This window comes from Strix uralensis, chromosome Z (genome assembly GCF_047716275.1).
Source record: "Strix uralensis isolate ZFMK-TIS-50842 chromosome Z, bStrUra1, whole genome shotgun sequence".
Lineage (NCBI taxonomy): Eukaryota > Metazoa > Chordata > Aves > Strigiformes > Strigidae > Strix > Strix uralensis.
The window spans coordinates 9153798-9170568 of NC_134012.1; the positions used below are offsets into that span (position 1 = coordinate 9153798).

Below are 16771 nucleotides of genomic sequence, written 5' to 3' on the forward strand. Positions count from 1 at the left end.
TGTGCTTTAGATGGCAAGAAGGACCTTTATTTCTGTTGCAAATGCAGGGATTTCGGAACAAGGGATCAATACCTAGCTCTAGGCTATGGACAAAACTGTAGCTGGATCATCTTGAAATGTTGGTCAGGGCCTTGGTCCAGCTTCGACTTTCAGAAATGACGTGGTAAATTGAGACACGAGATTCTTGACCCTTCTTGGAGGCTTGATGGGGAGTTTGAGGGTGGCTAAAGTGTTTTCGGGTGAGCTAAAGCCAGTATCCTCTCTCTGTTCAGAGCCATTGCAATGGCGGGTGCCACACAGTGTACTCGTTAAGAGCAGTGACAGTTAGGCCAGTTTAAACGATCTCAGGTGGAGGGGAGGAGAGATGTGCCCACCTGAGAGCCGGGCGGCTGGTGGAAGGCCTCTGGGGCGGGGCCTACCTGACGTCACAGGGCCGGTGTAACTGCCCGAGTTGTCCTGGCAACAGTCATTACAACAATGAGCCACCAACGCTGCGGGCAGCCTGCCTCTCAAGCACAGCACACCGACAGGTAAAACTGATACCATTTGGACATGCAGAGACAATTTGGAATAGATTTACGCCCTAGCTAGCTGTCAGGACCGGAAAAAAGATTTTTCTTCACCTGTTAAGACAGGTTTAAAAGTTCCTGATACAACCATGCTTCTAAACGTGAACTAGCGCTTGGGCTCAACCTTTTCCAATGTTTTTATAGTTCTGGAGCCTCTCAACTCAGTTGCCTGGGACTTATACAGAATAAAATTACAGTACGTGCCACAAGTGATTCCTATCTGACGACCAAAGCGTGCATGACCCAGCCAGAAGAGGAGCTGCGCAATGGAAGTGCAAAGGTTATTAAACCTGATGGGCCATTTTTAGGTATGGCGGTGTTTCATTTTTTACTAGATGCCTGTATGTTTTTAAACTCAGTAATTCATTTTTTCAGGATTCTTGGGAAAGTCGGTGTGTTCAGAGATCTCTGATGTAGGTAGCTTGCTCTCATGTTACAGTCTGCTCGTGCTGCATTCAGACATTAGCCCTTTTTCCCCCCGAGAAAGCCTGCCAGTCGTTCCTCGTTCCCATATCGCTTGACTGGTTGAAATTTTGACCACTGAGGTGAGGGATTTTACCAGCCCATGCCCTGAAATTCTCTGGTTCAGTACGTAACGTTTTGTTTTTGTGACAGCACTTTTGAGGACCTAAATACTGTGCTAGGTCATTAGCCTGAATTTGTAATCTAAAAAAATTCACATTGAGGAAGTCTCATATACAAGTTCATAGGCTTTATAGGAAAAACTTTGCTTTCCACACTTGCTAATGCTGATTAAATTTTATTTATGTCTTGGCCATCAGTAAGCAACTGCTACCACAAGACCATGGTTGGTTTTCAAAAAAAAAAAAAAAGTTAAAGTAAGGCAGTGCTGGCATGGGAACATGGATTTCATCATTTTCCACAAAACAGAAAGCATTTAGGTGGTATTGTTTGTTATTAAACTGCTCTGAGTACCGTTTTCCTGAGGAGCCTGGAGCTGGCTGCAGAGAGGTGCAAGGTGAGCATCCCCTTTCTAGGCACTCAGTGGTACGGGCAGCGGCGGTCCTGCCCGCAGCAGCGAGCTGAACCAGGTACATCCATCTTCATTACGTAAAACAGGCTCTCACTTGGCTGCGGCCGCAGTCGTCCGCCAGCACGGACATCCCTGGCAGCGATGGTACAACGCTTGCTCTGCCTCAGCAGGGCATTTGAAGCCAGCTTTGTCACAGCTTTTTGGAGATACAACACTAAGTGTGTGTGGTCTTGACACTAAGGCAGCTCAGCACGGGTTGATACAGGGACATGGAGTGGGGACTGCTTCCCCTGTATTGTCTAAACTGCTCTTTAACCCAAGCGTGAGAGGAGCCACTTTCATGTATTTCAAAACTTCTCCTTGGGGAAGTTCTATTTTACATGTGAATGATCTGCATGATTCCTGTTGGTGGTTTAAATAGATCTTAAGCGAATATTTAACATTAAATAAATGGGGTCTGAAGATTGACAGTAGGACAGTTAGGATATTTGGGGGCACTTTTGTTTCAGACTGGCGTTGAGGAGGCTCAGGTAGGACAGGTCTTGTTGCTGGTAGGTCACGGGGGTGACTCTGCAGCGTGCTTCGTGCAGTACAAATCAGGAACTGCGGTTGTTAATCATGTTAATGCTTGGTTATGTTCTCCATTATTCTTTTTAAGGGATTCAGAGACATGACTTTAGGGGGTGTTTTGTTTGAATGCTGGTTACACCATCAGCTGTGCCGGGGGGGGCGGGGTGTGTATCTACACAGAAATTAACGTGTCCCGATGTTTGTAATGCATTCAATTTAAAACTGCTAAGTTCACACTGTTCAAAAAATGGAACTGTGTGCATTTGCATGATTAGGTTTCTTCTTGAAAACCAGAAGGGCAAAGTCCAGGGAACATGCAGGGTGCCAAGGTTATAAAGGTTTGGCCTCCACTGCAAAACCGAAACAAATTCCTGCTACTCCTGAGGACAAGCAGTACCTAAGCACAGCTCAGTCTCTGTGTGTCTGATGGAGAGAGCAAGCTCCAGATTTTCTCACCAATACTCATTAAGTGTCCCTCATGTACCAAACGTGAGCTGTTGGTTTCAAAAAAATAGCTGCTTTGTGTCACATCCTCTGTTGGATTGCAAACAGGTTTTACTACAATGATTTTCTATAACATTCTGATAATTTTTTTTTTTTTTTTTTTTTTTTTCCTGCCTGATAGCAGAGCAAGGAGCTCAGGTCTTTTTCTGGAAAGCTGAGATTCAGCTCGGGTAGTGTTGTTTTTAAATTCTGGATGCGTTGCTTGCGCACACTTGCATTGTTCCTCCAGTTGAGAAACACATCTTTTTGTAGAGTTTGATCCAAAATGCTGTGCAGGCCATGTTTTAAAACTTCTCCGGCCTTGATCCCAAGAACTGTTAAATTTTGGGTGTACTGTTGCTGACAAACCTGGGGTTATTTAACAAGAGGGGAACATTTCAGCTTAAAATGTGGTGTAAGTTATGGTAGCTCAAAAGTGATCAACACCAAGTGTTGGTAGTTTCTTTAAGCAGTGATGTGATTAATTGTATAGACTTGTTCTCCCTAGGCATTAACGGGGGATCCTTTAGTTATATGGAAGACCTTTGCATCACACTTGGGAGTACTCTCCTGAAAAAAATGCCCGATTTTGAGTATTCAGTGCTTGAGCTTATAAACTGGAAAAATAATAAAAGCACCATGTATATAAATAATCAGTAAAGCCCTCCTACCGGTATCACTCCCCAGTTGTTTTAATACTGAATATTTCTTTGTTAATGCCCAGCTCGATGCAGCTTTGCTACCTGTATTCTTATAGATCTTGAAATGCTAACTTAAGTCATTTTTAGAGTTTATCTGGCTTGGTAAAGTCTTTAAAACAACTTTCTTGTCTTCTGCCAATCTCCCACATCATTCTCTTTTTTTTTCTTTTTACCCTTATTTCAGGAAGAAAAGCACAGGTCAGAAAAGCGCCACAAAAAATTCCAGATCCTGTGCCTGTGAGGAAGAGATCAACGCCCATGAACCCTGCAAACATAATAGGGAGGACTTGCACACAGAATGTGGTTTGTCGGCGGCCGTACAGGGATAGGGTGATTCATTTGTTGGCACTGAAGAATTACAAGAAACCAGAGTTACTCACTCGCTTGCGGAAAGATGGTGTCTACCAAAAGGACAAGAATTGCCTTGGAATGATCCTTCATCAGGTGAGATCATAGAGTTTGTGCCAGAAATTTTTCCTTCCTGCTATTCTTTTCAAAATAATTTTGAGCTGTGTCACTTCAGTGTTTAAATCAGAAAATAGTAAACAACTTAATGCTTCTTGTTGAAGTTTTTCGATAAACTTCATGCAGATGCCCCAAACTGCAAGTCAGTGTGAGGAAAGGAAAGACAGATGAAAAAATTCTTGGCGAGTGGTTTTGTTTTGCTAGAATGCCAGGCAATATTAACTATTTCTAGCTTTGTTTCTCCTAATGTCTTATTTTTTCCCTCTCTCTTTTACTTGGACTGCTTAGTTGAGAGAAGTTGACTGTGCGTTCTCTCAATTGTGTGAAATAGTTTGTCATAGTACTTCATGGTTTTTGTGACGAGTTTATGTGAAGAGAAATTTGGTAACTGCAATCGCATAGGTTAGTACTTCATTTGAACGTGGCTGGTGGCCTGTAAGTGGTACTCGACTTCCCTTGGGATCTGTCGGAGTTGCAACCAAGGGAAGGGTGTTCCAGCGAAATCGTAAATGCTAAAGGTGGTGGTCCGATTTTGAGCGTATTATTTCTTTGCTATCATGTGGACTGTGTCTTTACCTTCCTTGAAACTTTTTTTTATTCAGTAGCTTTTCCAGTGCTCCTTTAAGTTCCACCTGTATTTCTTTATCGCATCCCTCAAAATTATTGGTAAGTCTATAACGTTGTGTAGGTGAAACTTTTAAGCTGCGTGTTCAAGAGCGTCACTTATTAATTTGCTACAAAAACAGTTCAGAAAAGGCTTCTTAAAGTACCGTAAGATGCAGTGGCTCCTCCCTTACTTTTCAAACACTCCCTGTACCCACCGACTGTGGCTGAATTAGGCACGTATTAATGTGTGAAGTAGGAATATTTCCTACTTGTCTAGGAAAAAAGTGTTTGGGAACCTCTTAAAGTGAGCAAAATTCAACATTTATACAGCTTTGGTTGATCCTACACTGAATTCTAAAACCTCATTCCTTGAATATGTTAAGTGTTATTGTTTTGTTTCCCCAGTGCGATGGTAGTTGTTTTTTTTCCACCCCGAAGACAGACACAATTTAATGACAGCCATGTTCTTACATACAAATTGAAGTAGTCAATCTATATTTTAAGTTGGTTATAAAATTCTAAAAGCTCAGCTCCCTAGAGCGTGAAAGGTGCAAAAACTTCCTCTTGTCCCATTATGCTTGGCAATGTTTAAGGAGACTTTCCTGGAGTCTGTTTCCTGTATGTGGTGTGAACCTCAAGGAACCAGTACCTCAAGGTACTGGTTTGCATCAGAAATGGTCGTGTTAGCAACGCTACACCCTGAGAAGCCTTGCTCATGTTTTTCTTAGCTCTGTAATGAGGGTTTTTTTTGTACAAATCTAAAATCAGCAGCCTGAACTTGCTAAGATCTGATATGCACAGATTTGCTTCTCTTAGAATACAGCTTTAGTTGTTTTTAACAAGTGAATTACTGTTTAAGGGTATCTTTGTTACTTCTAATTGTTTTTTTAGATGGGGACAGACAGACGTGGACACAGGCATGAATTTGCAGTATTTACCATGTTTTAGAGGAAAAAAAAATAGGCTGAGCTGAAAAGTGGTGGTGGTGTGTTGATGAGTAGTTATTCCACATTTTGTGTCAGGCAAAGAGAGATAGTTTTGGGGGTTTTCCCTGAAACTCTGAACAGGTGTCAGGTGATGAAGTCTAAACCAGCACTTTAGGTGTCAATGATCTCAAGGGCTTTTTAGCTCATTTTAACCTTTTGAGTATACTTTGCATTTTTCTTAAGGAAGCTATAAGCCCATTTTATTTTCAAAGGTATAGAGCGAGGCGTGCACACAAGCCTCTCGTGACAATACTGAACCCTGCGTCTGCAGAAGGCAGAGCACATCTGGCCTGCACACCTCCCCTTAAACATTTCAGCACTAAAATATCGTTAGACATGAGTACAGTTACTTTTTTCCCAGTTGGTAAAACTTTGATATGGCTTAAAACTAATGGGATAGATGAAGAATTCATCTTTGTACCAGAAGTACTTGTCTAGCGCTAGTTAGGTTATCAGGTACAACTGTTCAGTAGACAGATACAGTTTCTTGTGGCTCAGGCACTTGAGAAAGAAAAGCAGTTCTGTTTCTCAAGACAAATGACGACACAGTGCGTTCATTACTGTGATGATGGAAAACAGGCGTTGTTCCAAGCACAGTCTGTGCTCTGCCATTGCCGTATAGCTGTGTACAACCAAAGAACAGCAGGTGTCCTCCTGAAGTTGAACAAATCTGAATTTGTATGTGGAGATAGTGTTCTTCAGTTCTTAAAACAAAACAAAACAACAAAAAGCCCCAAACAAAAAAAGGCAAACAAAAACCCCCACAAAACAGGCCTCTCAGCATATTTCATGCAGTGAATATTTAAAGTTTTGGCATAGTTTGCCTTGATTCCCAGTGCTGTATTACAGACCCCTGGTGCAGAGAGAGGTTTGCAGCAGTTTGGGATTTTCTTACCTTCAAATTTCTACATCCCAAGTTGACCACATTTTTAAAAATTGGTGCTCGTTACATGAGAGCTACTTGGATCTTCACATCTAAAAAACCTGGAAAACTGGTGTGTGATTCTGTTTTCAACTTTTATTTTACTTTGCAGTACCAATCTTATTTCTGCAGTGTGCATTTAGGTATCACGAACATTTATTTTCTTAAATGTCTGCCTATAGGTAGCCAGCCTGAATACAAAGGATAATTCTTACAGTCTGAAGGATCATCTGTTTAAAGACATTCAAAAAGATTGGCCTGGATACAATGAAATCGATAAACAGTCATTGGAGTTAATACTTTCTAGGTAAGTTCAGTCTCTAGGGGAAGGAAAATTGCCATTTAAAAAACTTGTTCTGGGAAATGAATGTCTGTCTTCCCTATAATGAAAGAGCTATGACATAGACATTTTTTGCCTTGTAACCTGAAATGTTGGGTCATGCTTACAGAAAATTAAATTCATCTGAGGATGCCCCCAGCACCAGTCATTCGGGATCTCCTGTAACTCCCAGTAAAGATGGCCCATCAAATGCTCAGGTATTTTGTACTTTTTTTATCATTATTTACAGTGTATTAAGATTTATCACACTTTACACTGATGTAAAAGTTGTGATGTGAAGCACTAATATTGTCTTAAACACATGAAAAACTGAAGCATTTCTCTTTGATTGGACGTTTCTTCCTTTTAAAGGCGGTTGCACTGTCAAGGACTGCAAAAAAACTTAGTCACGTAGCTTTAAGGGCTGCTACATTTAGTGTTCTGTATTTCAGAATGTTTATTAAAATACTTAAGATAAGATGGGAAGCACAGAAAGCCTTTCACCACTGAGCTATTTACATTTACACAGAGGAGGGAGGGCACACCTCTGTGTTTCCCTAACTTTCTTTCAGAGCATGAAATGGTGCAGGTCCCAGGGACCTCTTCCCACCTGCCTCCCTACCCACAGAACCCAGATTTATTCCAACAGGGTGGCACAGAGCCGTGCCTGGGGCTCCCGGCCCAAGCTGCCGCTTGTACATCGACGTGAGCAGCGTGCGCTTGCTAGAGGAGAGGATGTGAACCAGCTGGAGAGCAGCTGGGACAACAACTGCAGCAAAACTGGGGGGTTTACCCGTTCTTATCGGCTTTGCACATCACACGCTCTGAGAAGCATGCCGCTGCGTGCTTCTCGGGGCCGCTTTAGGACATCGCGTGGCTGTGTGCCAGCAAAAGCTGACTCTTCACCTGGTGTGTCCGAACGGAAATCGGTGCCTAAACGGTACCAACCTGACCTCCTCGTTTTGGTGAAGCCTTTGCTAGAGCTGCTGAAGAGAGTGTCTTTCTCCCAAAGCCTTTTAGCTGTAGGTTTGAAGAACGACTTGTTAATCATAAAATTAGAAACCAAGGATGAAAGAAACCATGTATGTAGCTGCAGTACTTCCTCGCTTGACAGCTAGTTTTGGAGAAGAAAGATGTGTTTTCAACAATTGCCAGTTCAGAACTGTTCCTTTTCCAGAACGGGAGCAAAACTTAGTTCTGCTGGTTTTTACGGGTTTTTTTCTTTATTATCACAGAAAAGGGTCTTGGATTCCTCTTTCATCGGTCCTCTGAACAAAAAGAAGAGGATCTCTCGCCTGGGCAGTGGAATCCCGTCCCCGCTCAGAGAGCGCTTGTCTGCCTTCAGGGAGAAAGCCGCTGCCGCCCCTCCGCCGTCTCCCCGCCCCACGACCACCTCCATTCCCGCTCCTCACCCGCTGCCTGGGGCGCGCCTTCACGCTTCCAACCTGCCAAAACCTGCCAGCTCCACCTCCCCCAGCACCCCTGAGGGGCAGGGGACACAAAACCTGCCCATGGACAGCTTCAGTCCTAATAGCACTAAGGCCTGTGAGGACCAGCAACAAAAATACACCTCTTGGAGTTCTTTGGGGATCCCAGAGCCTGCCGGGGTGCAGGTGAAGCCTCCTAAGTCCACAGGCAAGAAGCTTCACCAACTGCCCGAGAAGGTAAAAGAGCGTAAGGAGAAGCATGAAGGCAAGATGCAGCACACTGTGAGTGTGAGCATGGAGGAGAAAAACCTCAGAAAAGAAGAAACTGCCGAGCTGAGTACATCCTCCTGTTTGGATTCGGGTGAAGGTATTAATACGCTGCTTTTCCTAACTCCTGTATGGGTAACCGTGGTGCAAAGAGACCTGTAAAACGAGGGACTGGAAACACAAATGGTCTATTTTTTCACTTGGCTTTGCCATTATCCCTACTCTATGGTCATGAAGAATCCATATTGGTTTTCCGCTGTTGTATTACCTTGTAAATGTTAGTTCAAACAGAACAACATCAAAAAGCAGAAGCTGTTCTGCTGGAAGCTTATCTAGAATTTGGTTCATTTTTAAGAGTTCTCCCTCTGTAGTACAAAAATCGTTAGAAAGAAATCTGAAATGGATTGCTGTAGGGCAGAAACTGGTTAAAAGGAAGAGCTAGGAACTAGAAAAACACAAGGAATGGAGTTTCGTTTTTCCTTAATTTCCAGTAAACTGACAGTTCACTGAACTTACTCTGCTTCTTCCATGAGCCAGTTTTAAGGTCTGCGAGCTGCAGATAAAACCTGTCACTGGTTTATGGCATGCTGGCTTACTGAAACACATAGATCAGACTTAAATGTATTTCATCGCGTATCACAATGCAAGGTTCATCAGCCTCTGCCTTTTCATGGAGAGCCTAAAAGCTGCATAAACTGGCATGAGGTTTGCTGGAGTTTTGGTCTGAACTGTGCTGTGAGCTCCTCTCTATCTGCAGAATTTATTACTTCCAAAGATGTACAAACGGTGTGCACTGAAAATGGTATTGAAAAGATAAACAGCAGCCCTCGGAGAATACTTGATTTCTTGACACACACACACAGAGAGTAGGGCAGAGTTCAGTTCCTTTGTTAAGTCTGTGTGTTGTCCAATTTCAGAGGTTTGACGTGCAAATGAGAAGTCAGGTTTAGCCCTTTCCTATCACAGCCCAGAGGCGTGTTTGGACTAGGCAGGGTGCCTCTCTGAAGTGCTGTTGTGCTTGTAGACAAGGGTGCTTTGAGATGCTCTTCTCACTTTTACCCTGGACATACTACACAGTGCCCACGTGGCTTGGGATTTCTTTGCAAATATTTGTGCTTTGAGATATTTATGAATTTATATACAGGTGAGGGTCTTTCTGCAGATGCCAGTAACGAAATTCTGAACAGCTAGGGAAGGAAAAATCTGCACTGCATTTCAAGTTGGTGCTTACACTGAGCCATGTCAACAAACACACCTGAATTTTTGGAAATGAAGCGCTCGCAGTGAAACTGTTCACCTAAGTTGTATTGTACATACCGCGACCGTTAATATTGCTGTTTGCATTTCTCTCAAATGTTGTTCCCATTTTTACACCACTTTTTCTACTCCTGCTGTACTGCGTAATAATTTTAATACTAAAAGTAAAAGAATAGAGTAGAACATCACATGATAGTTCTTTTTTCCCCATGACCTAAAGCTCGGAGAGCTTAGAGATTGCAAGAACAGTTGAGCTTTAGCAGAAATACTGTGTTTAAGCAGTGGCAGTGGAAGCAAACAAAGAATATATAGGACTGTGTGTTTTTTAACTGCAAGACCCCCGATGAAAAGCAGAGAGAGATTACCAAGATCTTGAGTGTTCCTCCGTGTTCCAGCTAACTTTTCCTTATGGCCGCTATTTTTCTTATTTATCAAAAAGTCAGGAGGCTCCTGAAATATTCCTTTAAAAAGAGGGACTAGAGATTAAGTGTACCGTGCTCTCATAATGCCGTTTAAAAGAGCAAAAGAGCAATTTACAAGTGCAAATAACTTTCAAAGCCAGTTTTGCCACGTTATTGAGGAGCAAGTCTTTGTTGCAGGTCATTGAAGCCTGAATGCCGGGAACCTATATACAATGCTCCTGACTTTCCTGCTTAGAGTGCTGAAATTAAATCTGACCTTGGATATCTGTAATTGGCAGGGAAGGAGGGATAAAAACATGGCATGAAAAGAACTTCAGCTTTCTGCTCTATTTCTTGCTGGAACCTGGACGTTGAGATACAGCTATATCTACATAGATACAGATACATCTCAAGCTGTTGTCTTTTGTGCAGCCACATCTGTTGCTGCATAATTTGAACGGCTGTGCAGACGCCACATCGTGTCTTCAAATAAGAAAAGCTGACCTTGGGTTAATACTGCGGTAGCGCAGAACCTGTAGAATAAAGTAGCCGTGCCCTCTTTCTAAAGCCCGGTACTGCCTACTATGGAGAAGGTCATGTGAGCCCTATTATTAACTTACAGAGCTTATTCCAAGTAATTTACTGTGAGAATAAAACTCTAAAGGACTTTTTCAAGCCCATTAAGCTGGTATTGTTTGGCTATATTAAAAATCTGCTTACCGCAAGTGTCAAAATTCTGCTTTTCTGTAGGAGTTGAAGAAACTTGCACTGCCTCCACAGGTTCTCCTTCAGCAAGCCAACCACCAGACTACTTCACGTGAGTAAAATAACAATTAGCTTTCTTGCCACTCATTGAAGCAGATGAAAAATCACCTATAAAAACTCTCGTTTAGCTACAAAATTGAGAATTGACCAAAATGTAGTTTTAGAATAATGACAAGTTCCTTCAAGTTACCCAGCTGCCTCATTCAACTACCTGCAAGTTTTACAGTCTGAGGGTGTCCCTTAATTATTGCGGTGCGAAAAGAAGCCATAAAAAGTATTTTTAATACCCTTTAGAAGAAGACGTAAAACATTTAATTTCATTCTTCTTCAAGAACACCATGAGAAAGGAACATGAACCTGCGCTGTTTTCTTTTTAGAGGCAAGGCAAACCAGGAGGAAAGCTGAATGCTAGAATCCATAAATTTGAACACCTGTCCTGCACTTTCACTGCTTAGTGCATTCTAAGGTGGAAAGTGGGGAGGGAAGGTAGCAGACTTTAAAGTCCAGAGTTACAAAGCCTATATGTGAGCTAACGGGAGTTAACCGTCAAAGTTATTTCTAAAGCTTTGATGTAAAATGGTCACTGGCTAACTTGAAGCTGCAGCAAAATATCCAGTTTCACCGCAGAAATGCAGACCAAGGAGCTAGAGAAAACAGGAGAACCTCAGTTCAGATTTTAACTTTTACCTGCTTAATTTTGACTACAAAGCAAGATAAAAATACATTAAACTTGCATGTGAAAGGTAACATACCTACAGTGACTGCCATGTTGCAGTCTGTAAAACTACAGAAGGGCTTCCTGGTGAGTTTACTTTTGGCTCCTGAACAAGTTGTCAAACATCAGATTGACATTTCCAAAAAGCTGAAATTTACCTCCTCTATAAAAAAGCTTTTCATCCGTGACAAGTGTTAAAGAACTTGCTTTAAAATGAAATACCTCTAATACCAGAATCATTTGGTTGCCTAAATAGTTTTTGACAGTATCAAAACTTTCCTAGGAGGAGGATTTGTCTTTACCGTTGCAAAACAGGGAAATAGCTTCTGCAAATGCCCAGTGTCTGGGCTTTTCCCCCACTGTTTTACTGGTGGCCTTTTTTTAAAAATGCGAAAGTTGAAGGAGGCCGCAGCGGAATAATTGTGGAATAACGTGGTCAGCGCCACCTGAATTTCTAATAAAATGCGCTTTTTTGGGGGAGGATGGGCACAGTGGGGAGCAGTCTAAAGCTCTTTCCTCGGTTGGAAGGATGAGTTTGAGAAGGTTTTGAGGGGCCTTCGGTGCTCAGAGTTGGAACGAGCACCCCGACAGGTAAAGCCAGGACGAGCCCGACACTTCCTAGCAGCGCAATTGCCCAGCCGCAGCAGCGGCGCTGAGCCCATGGTCGTGTCTGCGGTGCAGGAGAGAGGGAGAAGTGTGTTAAAACGCTGCGAATTGCCAAGTTCAGCAGCTTCTGTCAGAGGAGTAACATCAGCAAGGGAGGTCAGGCCTCCGCCTAGCGCTTGAACTTCGGAGCATCTTCTGCCTGTGCTGAAGCAGACGGCATGGCAGCGCTGTGCGTCTCACTTACTCTGTTAAGTGATGCTCCACGGAAAGACTGAAATAAGTCTGGCCCTGCAGGGAAGCAGTTTAGTGCTTCACGTGTTAGGCTGAGAACTCAAACCGATGTTTAATTCTCGGCCTCTGCTGGGTGCCAATGAAGCGATCCAGCTCCCCGCTGTCTGCTTCCCATTCAGCTGAGGGCAGGGATACTGAGGAGAAAGGTTATTTGATGTAATCTAGTATTAAAGTCAGATGCCAATAGCCACTGTTAAAAGTTTAAAAAAAAAACCAACACAAAACCACCACCACCAAAAGACCAACCAACCAACCAACCAAAACCCAAAAACCCCAAAGAAACCTTCATGCAAGGTTTCATGAAGTTGGTTTAGTTCTGACTGGGATTAAAAACCTTAACAAAGACTTCCCTGTGAAAGGAGCAACATCTGGAGCAATCTCACAGATAATCTACTGGCCACAGTGTCCTGGAAAAAAATTAGGGTGTGCTGTTTCAGACTGATCACTACAGAAAGATTGAAACCTGAGAGCACCTACAATTTGATCCAGTTTAAAGGACTTTGGTAGTTTATTTCAATTTCTCTTCCTGTCTAAGTGCTCTATAATTCATGAGTATAATCACAGCTTTAGCATAAAGATACTTTCCATCTTAGTCTAAAGAAAGATGCTGAGAGTAAAGGAACTCAAGCTTTTTAGGCAAAGCTTAAGGAAGAGCTAGACAAACCAAACAGATTCACCTTTCTCCCCACTTCTATCCCCATTTCTTGCCTCTGCGCACGCCTACATTGCGAGTGCTCTGCTGGGCTCTACTCCTGTGCTCAACTCCTGCTGTGGGATGTAACTGTGCACAAGCTTCACAGGTCCTTCCCAAAATGCTGGGGGGCACCTGTAGTTTTCTTTTAAAAACCATCCAGCACTCTAACCAGGTGCCTCTGGCCTGGGATACATCACTGAGCAAAGTTGTCATCTGCATTGGTGCAGACTTTCAAGTTGTTAAAGTTTTACTGCTCATTAAAATTAATCTAAAGGTGGTTTGAAGGATTTGTCCCCGTGTGGAGGTGCCTGCGTCACCCAAAGAGAACAGGGTCTTTAGGCTAGGAGGACCAGAAGCACTGGTGTGACAGCGGTGGGAAGTCCTATCTATTACTCGCATTCCCGCTTCATCTTGGATTTGCATAATGACCTTGTTAAATCTGCTCCTGGTGATTTGAGGGAGAGGGGAATGAAGAAACTTTCAACCGCTTCAGTGGCTTTAAGCATTTAAGGGTTTTTCCCTCCTTAGGAGGTGATGTGATGGGTTTTCTTTTTGTTTCAGACCTCTCTGCAGTTTGTTTGTGTTGCTGTATTGCAAGTGCCTTAGTTGAATGGACAGCAATGGAACTGGTGTTCCCTAAAATAATAAAATGTTATCATTAACTATGCTTGGCTGTTAGGTTTTTGGCTACATTGGTGCCTATCTGACTGCATCCAACACTGTAAATGTAGTCCCTTCCAAAAATGTAATGGAAGTGAATTTTCAAAAGTAAATATAATCTAATTAACTTCTCCCTTCATAGAAAGAGATTATAATCTAGCAGTTTCTCTTCTCTCTCTGAAGCTGATGCATTTATTGATCCTTCTATATTTGAATGATTGCTTATGTTTTCTAAGTATGCTACGCCTTCCTTGTGCACCTTGTGAATGACACTCTAAGAAGTAAAATATTAGCAAACAGCTCTCACAGAAATATGGTAGATTTCTGTCATTACCTAAACACTTTCCCTTGGAGCACGTGTGCTTACTTGTAGAAGCAGTCAGTCACGTAGTTAACTGACTTAAAGCTTGGGTGTCTGTGCTTGATATTCATTATGTCCTTGGTGTGAAATTGCATGTGTGCTTATTTTTGCACCAGAAAATACACAGCCATAGTCTCATACGAGCAACGCCAGCGTTACAAGAATGACTTCTGTGCAGAGTATGATGAATACAGGAACTTGTATGCTCAGATGGAGAGTATCAGCCAGAAATTCAGGAGTCTTGATGCACAACGGCACATGCTTTCTCCAGGTTCCAAAGAATATAAGGTAAAGAAGGATAAAACTGTGAGGATTGTGTTTCATCTCCCTCTTATCCCTTCCAAAAGCCCACATTTTCAGCACAGGCAGACCTTTCAGTATATATATCTGTTAAATTATATGGACGTGGTTTTAAAACGAACATCTGAGACTGAGTAACCGGTCGCAGGGCTGGAATTGCCAGACTGGCTCATGCCTCGCTGTCGAGGCGTGGGGGTGCTGCGGTGCTGTTACACAGACCGGGGAGAAGATTGGTAGCGCGTGGAAACCAGCAGCTGTAATGCCAAAGCTTTCCCGACCCTCTGTTTCCCATGGTTTTATACACTTAACTAAACCTGCAGCCACAGGTTACCCATCTTCCTGATGCTAGCTATGATTCTAGCAGAGAAGGGTGTTAAAAAACTGATACTCTGGCCTTCCATGCAGACTTCTCTGATTTGGACATACAAATTCCTCATGTTCAGTACCAGAATTCTTTAATTCTGTGTGCACGCTGAGGAGTCTTGGCTGGCGTTTTTTTAGTTTTTGGTCAGATTGCAAGTGTATTTGTGAGCAGAAGGAGTATTTTAAAATCCCTGGTACTGCTCAACTAGACAAAGGGAAACCTTTTAGAATGGGCATACATCCTCAGACCCTGTGTGGGCTAGCCCGGATTTTTGAAGCTTGAAAAAACCCTGCAAAAAGTTGTTCAGCCCTCAAACTCCACCTGTCTGAGCTGTCTGCGAACAGACAGCAGCGTGAGCGACTTGTCAAAGGGAATCGTCAAACACATGCCCCTTTTGTTGCCTATTTACACGTTTAATTGCAGATTTGGGGTGATGTGGGGGGATGGGAGGTTATTTTTGCATTTTCTGGTAGTAGTGAAATGTTCTTCATGTTGTCTTCATGTTTGTTTGTTTGTTTGTTTGTTTTTTCCTTGAAGATGCTTTGCGAGGAAGTCTTTGAAGAGTACCGAAAGTTAAAAGAGGTATGTGTGACACCAGATTTGTGGGAGGTAGTAATCACTGAGCCTGGCTCAAGGGTATTTTTAAGCAAAGGACATGAAATATTCAACTCTGCAGAAACGTTTTCATGCCATGATTTTCTTTTTATCTTATCTTTACAGTCTAGCCCCAGCTACTTTGAAAAGAAGTGTAGATGCCAGTATCTCCACAGCAAGCTGTCTCACATTAAGAAACTAGTAGGGGAATTTGACAAACAGCAACAAGAGTTATAGCACTAGTCTCCTGCTTCGACCAGGACACGTGAATGGACAGAAGCTTATTTATTTAAAACTTAAGATTAGTTTCTCTAAGATTCTAAAAGGTAGCATTGAACTTTTTTGTTACAGAAGTTTCCGTATTAGCAGAGTTAACTACTTTTATTGTTGTTGATGTTGCTTACATGTGTATTTAAAGCTGCTTTTTCTGGTCCCTTCTTTTCTTCAAGATTTTTGTTTGTCCATTGAATTAGTTTTAGCAGTAGATAACTGGGGAGCCAGTACCTTTACTATGACGTTGTGCGCATATTAAGAAAAAGTTGTAGCAAACTGAAATGCTGATGGATAGATGTAAGGCTGTTTTCTGACCTTTCTTGTTAATGCAAACTCTTTGCCTTAAATGGTAGAAGGTTTAGAAATTAGCAGAAAACAAAAAAATCACATTGTTTTGGAGGGTTAAAGAGGCACGTAGATGTGCAGTATACAGGGCATTTTGTGACAAAAGAAACTCGCCCCTGCAATTTAAACTCCCCGTTGCAGTGGCTGGTTGCCTTAAGGTGTTTGGTTGTGTATATTTAGTGTAGTTAAATCATGAGCTGCACTGCTTCCCGCTTTGCCGAAGCACCTGGGAAGCACTACGTGGCCTATCGGTGTCTGGAAGCGTGTGCTTGTACCGCGTGTGTGCGAGAACGTGTGGGTGTGAGCGTGTGCGATGGGGAAAAAAACCAAGCTGCTACTCTAAGTAGGCCAAACGCTCAGGTTAAAACAACTGACGAGTGTTGCTGTAGGCTTTTTCCTACAGAATTGCTACTCGTGTTCTGGAAGGTGGGAGCATTTCCATTTCGGTCATTTGTCAGCTTTAATAATACTGGGGAAATTGATACTTTACCAAAATGAAACAGGTATATAGTTTGGGGGCAAGATTATGGAATTAGACATGTAGGTTACCTATTTATATACTACTTAAAGTATTTTTTGAAGAGAGATATGCAAAGAAGCTATTGCCTGCATGAAATAGGTATTTAAAGATTTTTGTCCTGGGTGCCAAGAAGACAACAAAGAGGAGATGTATTTAACTATAAAATGATGTGATCACCAAACAGCACAAGCTTTCATTTCATGAAGTTTTTTTGTTTATTTTGATGCAAGCCATTGCTTACTTTATCAGGTGAAAACGCAGGTTATTTGGTCAAAACTGAGCAAAATCTTTGTGTGTCTTACTGTGTTTGTGTTTT

At 42.4% G+C, this 16771-nt stretch overlaps 1 protein-coding gene across 1 annotated transcript; it reads left to right on the top strand.

Moving 5' to 3' along the window:
* The first annotated feature begins 477 nt into the window (after nt 1-477).
* On the top strand, nt 478-15554 carry LOC141938208 (RNA polymerase II elongation factor ELL2-like). The gene is made up of 10 exons (XM_074856877.1): nt 478-530; nt 714-877; nt 3502-3761; nt 6479-6603; nt 6746-6833; nt 7851-8409; nt 10718-10784; nt 14176-14347; nt 15261-15305; nt 15444-15554. Exons 1-10 carry the CDS (start codon nt 478-480, stop codon nt 15552-15554), a joined length of 1644 nt encoding a protein of 547 aa, XP_074712978.1.
* Nucleotides 15555-16771: the final 1217 nt, after the last annotated feature.

Coding starts and splice junctions, on each gene's coding strand:
- LOC141938208 (XM_074856877.1), top strand. CDS start 478: ATGAGCCACCAACGCTGCGGGCAGCCTGCCTCTCAAGCACAGCACACC. Junction 6,604..6,745: donor TTGGAGTTAATACTTTCTAG/GTAAGTTCAGTC, acceptor TCATGCTTACAG/AAAATTAAATTCATCTGAGG. Junction 14,348..15,260: donor CAGGTTCCAAAGAATATAAG/GTAAAGAAGGAT, acceptor TTTTCCTTGAAG/ATGCTTTGCGAGGAAGTCTT.